The sequence below is a fragment of the Camellia sinensis genome, chromosome 6, assembly GCF_055761805.1.
Source record: "Camellia sinensis isolate YWXY chromosome 6, ASM5576180v1, whole genome shotgun sequence".
NCBI lineage: Eukaryota > Viridiplantae > Streptophyta > Magnoliopsida > Ericales > Theaceae > Camellia > Camellia sinensis.
Genome location: NC_138966.1, coordinates 125275071 through 125280988, shown reverse-complemented (window position 1 = coordinate 125280988; position 5918 = coordinate 125275071). Strand labels below are relative to the sequence as shown.

General features: G+C 33.4%; 1 protein-coding gene across 1 annotated transcript; it reads right to left on the bottom strand.

Annotated features, from left to right (window-relative positions):
- Positions 1 to 1653: 1653 nt before the first annotated feature.
- On the bottom strand, positions 1654 to 2834 carry LOC145793558 (protein FAR1-RELATED SEQUENCE 5-like). Its single transcript, XM_082876409.1, has 3 exons — positions 2594 to 2834; positions 2229 to 2461; positions 1654 to 2142 (listed from the first exon to the last, which is right to left on the bottom strand). Exons 1-3 carry the CDS (start codon positions 2832 to 2834, stop codon positions 1654 to 1656), a joined length of 963 nt encoding a protein of 320 aa, XP_082732535.1.
- Positions 2835 to 5918: the final 3084 nt, after the last annotated feature.

Genomic DNA, 5918 nt, shown 5'->3' with positions numbered 1-5918 from the left:
GTCAACAAAACAATCCGAAGTTTACAAATGAAATTCACGTATAATTAGCACTTCAAAACTAAAAAAAAAAATGGGACATTCGGATCCCCGTCGATGTTCAAGTCAACAAAATTTGATGGTACTATCGAACTTTGACTGCTAATATTGTTGACCATTCCAGTTTGAGTATGAGATGTGCTTTCAATGTCATCCCCAATTGTGCTAATCGGTGCTTGTAAAAATAAAGTAAGTATTACAAAAAAAAATTCCACAAACATATTCACCAATATAAAATTTAATTTGTCGCAAGAATACATTCAACACGTACCGGTACATACATAATGTGTTGTGTGGCATCCATACAAGGGAAATAGCAAGGTTGATTTGGCAGCACCTAATGATGAAATGGTAACACAAGTAAATTAGTAATTTGAAGCAATAAAATTAAATTCGACAAAAAAAACACGAAACAACCTTCATATTTAACACGTACCGGTTCATACATAGTGTGTTGCACGCCTCCCGTACAAGGAAAGCTTAACTTACGAGGTTCACCTTGACACACCTTCTGACCCCATAGTACCAGACATTGATGAATATTTTACGTTTAACAAATTCTGAAATATACATATGTAATGCAGAATGAAAAATGTACCTGTACCAGATTAGCCTTCTTATTCTTTCCCTTCAACCGATTCACTATTGCATCAACCTTGCTAACCTTCCGTTTCGTACATGGACGGCCTCTTCGGCGAGCAACCAAAGGACTGAGTACCTTGCGAGACATGCTTTCTTTTGTAGTATTGATACGAGGCAAACTTTTTGGTGAAGTATGAGAAGGTGGTAAAGTACTACTTGAAGGTGGTAAAGTACTAGTACATGGCACATTGCTCGCACTACTTGATTGAACTGTTCTCACTCCATCCTTGATTTTCATCAACCCAAGTTGAATCACTTTGTGTTTACCATCATCATTGGTAGCAAGTACTAGGATCTCATCCGACGTGCTGTGATAGTTTTCATGCAACTTTGGATATAGAGAAGAGCCAAAGTTAGTATATGTGATTGGAATGCATGTGTAGCCTCTTTCCAAGTCTTTTCTCCATCTCGAAATAATGTATTTATTTGGCACCTCATATATGGATCTCTCAGTGAGCACACAAAGTGAATGGGCACACATAATACCTCTAAACTCAAACAACCAACACATACATTGCAGCTCACATTCAATTGAATTAAAATACATAACAAATTCCACTTTTTTCATCCTCTCACCCACAATAACAGCCTCCCTCACATGATAGGTACAAATTGCGCCCTCCTCTTTGATAAGATTTGCACGACAATACACTAGACACATTATTTCTAGTTGAACTTCTTTAAATTTTGAATTAGTGTAAGCTGCACGAAATTGCTTCTCAAACGATACGCCGTTAAGCAATCATACAATTTGTTACAAGACTTAAAATCTGCTTTTGTCTCCTTCTCTACCTTACTTCTCAACACATTGTCATACTGCTCAACAAATTGCTTCAAGGTTGTCTTGGAGTTCACATATCCATCAAAGAATGCATTCATACTCTCACTTCGTTGTGTAGTTAACATGCCAGCCCAAAATATGACTTTAACATAGGCAGGAATCCACCTATATCGCTCACGGTATAATACCCCCAATCACCCGTTATCATTCAAATTGAAATTTTCAATCATTGCTTCCCAATATTCCTCAGATTTATCTTTTGTGAATGAATCATAAACTACATTACTCAAAGCAACTTTTATGGAATCATATTGCAAATATCCTCGCAATTTCTCCGTAATTTTCTTCATAATATGCCATAAACACCAACGATGCCGAGCCTGTGGGAAGACAATTTCTATGGCATTTTGCATAGCTCTGCACTGGTTAATTATTATCGCTTTTGGGGGAGCAACTGATATGCAACTTAACCATTCTTTAATTAGCCAAACAACTGTCTCTGTGTTCTCATTACTTAACAACCCACAACCAAACAAAGTTGATTGTCCATGGTGATTAACTCCTACAAACGGAGCAAACGGCATATCATATTTGTTTGTCAAATAGGTTGTGTCAAAGGAGACAACATCTCCAAATGCTTTATAGGCCGCTCGACTCCTTGCATCCACCCCGCATGCGACCATCTTCATCAAGGTCAATTGGAATAGAAGTTTGAATTTTGTTGTTGCATTTTATGAAAATAAAATGTAACTGATTCGGCGTCTCTTACCCTAAGTCTCAATCTTCTAGCATTCTGAATATAATTCCTTGCATCTTGTTCATCAAACGTTAATGTCTCATATCCCCATGCTTCAACAACTATGGAATGAAAATTCCTAGTCACCCTAATCCCTACTGCATCGTTAACTTCTAGTCTCCTCTTCACAGGAGTAAGAATCCTCTTATTTATTGGAAAATGCCGTGAGTCAGTCGGAATCAAATCATGAGTGTGCTCAAGCATAACTGTGGTTAACTTATATCTTTCATCTTTTTGTAGACTGGCTCTTACCCGTGCTTTACAATCAATTTTTGATGACAAACATGGTTCAAGGGGATTTACTTCTGATCTTTTTGTTCTATTTCACGCCCGAGTACATTCAATTCCAAAGGACTTTATTTCCCTATCCCTTGTTACATTTTGTGTTCTATATGCTATAGCAAATCCAAGTTGTTTCGCATATTTTGCATAAAATGCGTACACTTCTTGCTTTGACATAAAATACATCCCCTTCTTTGATTCTTCACCTTCACCACTCTCATTAAATTCAACATTGTTATCTTGTTGTTCAACTTCGTCACTCACATTGAATGAATTGTTGTTTGAATCAATATCCATTCTAGCTTCAAAGTAAAAGGTAAACAACTTTAAATAAGCAAAATAAGCAATTTGGCAACAGAAAATTATCATTGGCAGCATGAATTAAGGAGGTGAAAGTAATGATTGCGGCTCTTTTCAGATGTAAAATTCATAGTAAAATTGTTAGATGAAAAAATGGAGTTAATTTTTGAATATCTAACTAGTTTGTTACTTTTTGTTGGACTTCAGGACAGGGTGGAGAGCTTTGTTCGTTGCGATATGACTTAACAATTCCATTTGCTAGATATGTGGCCATGAATGGTATTACATCATTTAAAAGGTATCAAATAACGAAGGTTTATCGAAGAGATAACTCATCTAAGGGAAGATACCTTGAATTCTATCAATGTGACTTTGATATTGCTGGTCAATATGAGGCAATGGGGCCAGACTTTGAGGTCATAAAGGTTATGACTGAACTGCTGGACGAGCTAAATATTGGTGATTATGAGGTACTTAGATTTTCAAATCATTCTGTTGACTATATTGCATTCAATTATGTTTGCACACTTAATACTTGATATGAGATTTAAATTACTACTAAAGTTAAGTTTTTTGGCCTTATATTTTCTATAATATTGTTTTAGTATTTGACCATTAAAATAGAAGTCATATTACAAAAACATGATTAAGGAATTATGTATGATATTGCATAACATATTCACCCAATGCTTAAAAACATATACATTCAAACAACATATTCAATGTCCAGAATATATTCAATATTCAATGCCCAGAACATATATATTTGTCAAGCATATATATTCACCCAATGGCCAGAATATATTCAAAGAACATTTATTTTTATTTGTCAAATATTTCCACACAGAGAGCAGATTTTTGCATAACATATTCACCCAATGCTTAGAAACATATACATTCAAAGAATATATTCAATGCCCAGAATATATTCAATATTCAATGCCCAGAACATATATATTTATCAAACATATATATTCACCCAATGCCCAGAATATATTCAAAGAACATATTTTTGGGGCTTGTGATCCATTTTTGCTATCAATCCTTAATCACCCAATGCAAAACCCTAAATAAAAAACAAAGCCAACTAATGAGTCAAGGAGCATGAATCATAAGTAGCATGAATCATAAGCAACATAAAAATATCATAAGCAGCATGAATCAAGGAGCATCAACGACACCTTTCAGTGTGCACTATAGCAGCGGCTGCACTCTTTCGCATACACAGCAGCAGCGGCAGCACCCGTCGGTACTAGTAGAAACAGTAGCAGCCTCGTCGGCGGCACCCTTTTGCACACACAGCATCGTCGGCGCTAATGGGTCTCCTCTCTCTGAGTCTCTCTACTATGTTCTCTTTTCTTTTCTTTTCTTTTTTTTTTATTTCAACTGAAATGTCTGAGTTTTGTATTCTAACACAGTTGATCTGTACAAAGAAATAGAGGTGGGTGTAGAAAGAACTCGGACTAACTCGAGCCTCGATCCTTAGAGCTACGAAATGGTGCTGCTTTTCTTTAGACTTCTATTTTCTTTAACTTTTTTTAAAGGTACACATCTTTTCAACGGTGTTTTTATGGAAGTGAGTTCCATGTGTGTGTGAAGGATATTGTTCTTGACAATTGAGTAGGTGGAATTTGACGCGTGAGTTTGGCTCAAGTCAACTAGCTTTTTTTCAGTTAATCCAATAGAACACAGAATCTAGCAACTTGATTCTAATACAATAAATGATGAAAACTATATATAAATAGATTTTTTATTTTAAAAACCTCATACAAAATAATAAAGTCTCGTTTGGTGTAACTGTTAAAACAGATTACAGATTATAATTTAATAGATTATAAATTATGATTTTAATCAAAAACTGTTAATCTATTTGGTGTAACTGTTAAATTATAGATTTAAATTGCTGAGTAATGTTTGTTAAGTAAGCTGTGAAGTAACTTTTTCAATTAACTTTTATTTTTTATTATTCACTACTTGTCTACATTTCTCATAAAAAATAATAATAATATTCAATAGTCCATTTAATCTATTTCTATTTTTAAAAAAAATAAAAAATAAAAAAATCTAAAAGTATAAGCATAAATTAACATGTCTACAACAGAAGCTAATAATCAGAAGTAAGGGCTAAACAGCTTCTCAGAATCAACTTTTTTGACTTAAAATAAGTTGTTAGAATAAAAAATTGTTTAAAATAAGTTTAACCAAATAGTCTAAAATAACTTTTTAAAAGTCAGAAATCATAAATTGGTTCAAAAAAGCCTAAACAAACGCCCCCAATGTGCGCCATTAGTTGAGTTTCTAAAATTACAATTTGAAAATTTCTTTTTTAAACAAACTTTTGTGTTTGATTCTATAAAAAATATTTTCACTACATTTTCTTGTCTTTGGTATAACGAAAAAATGAAGGTCAATAAAAAAAAAAAATTCACGTTTGACAAAAAGAAATGTTTTCTCAAATAAGTTATTGGTACAAAACAGTTTCTCTAAAAAAAAAAAAAGAAAAAGAGGTAGATTACCACTGGAGGACGTCGTCCAGATCCGTCAGGTCCGTTTCGACAATCCGAACTATTTTTTTTTTTTTCCGGATACTTTGCTTATATTATCCATGCACAAAATTTAGTCGATTTGATAATCGTAACCTATTCAATTTATCACGTTTATTATAAAAACAAATTAATTTTTTATTTTTAAAAATACAATTATTATCTTTTTTTTTGTGACAAACACAATAAATTAAATGTTACAAATATCGGGTTAATTTTTTATAAATGATATATATGAAGTGCTAGATAAAATAAACGATTTGAATAATTAAAACAAAATCCACAACAAACCTCACTAAATCTGAATAGCGCCCCCCAATCTCCACATCTAAGAAAAAAATTTCCACTGAAATAAACTGAATAAAAGAATCAAAATCATGAAAAGTGAAAAAACTGATGACGAGGTAAGCATTTCCTGAAATAACCACAGATTTTAGTGTTTTCCAATGGGGGACGCTGCTGATTCAAATATCATGAAAGGAGTTTTAAATCTTAGATTCTTGTTTTTCTTGTGTATATAAGTAGGCCGTATTGCTCA

What these genes read in the sequence shown, in the direction of transcription:
- LOC145793558 (XM_082876409.1), bottom strand. Translation starts at nt 2,834, where the DNA reads ATGGATATTGATTCAAACAACAATTCATTCAATGTGAGTGACGAAGTT. An exon ending in AAAGTCCTTTGGAATTGAAT is followed by an intron (nt 2,462 to 2,593) that starts GTACTCGGGCGT and finishes AGTTAACCACAG; the next exon opens with TTATGCTTGAGCACACTCAT. An exon ending in CTAGAAGATTGAGACTTAGG is followed by an intron (nt 2,143 to 2,228) that starts GTAAGAGACGCC and finishes ACCTTGATGAAG; the next exon opens with ATGGTCGCATGCGGGGTGGA.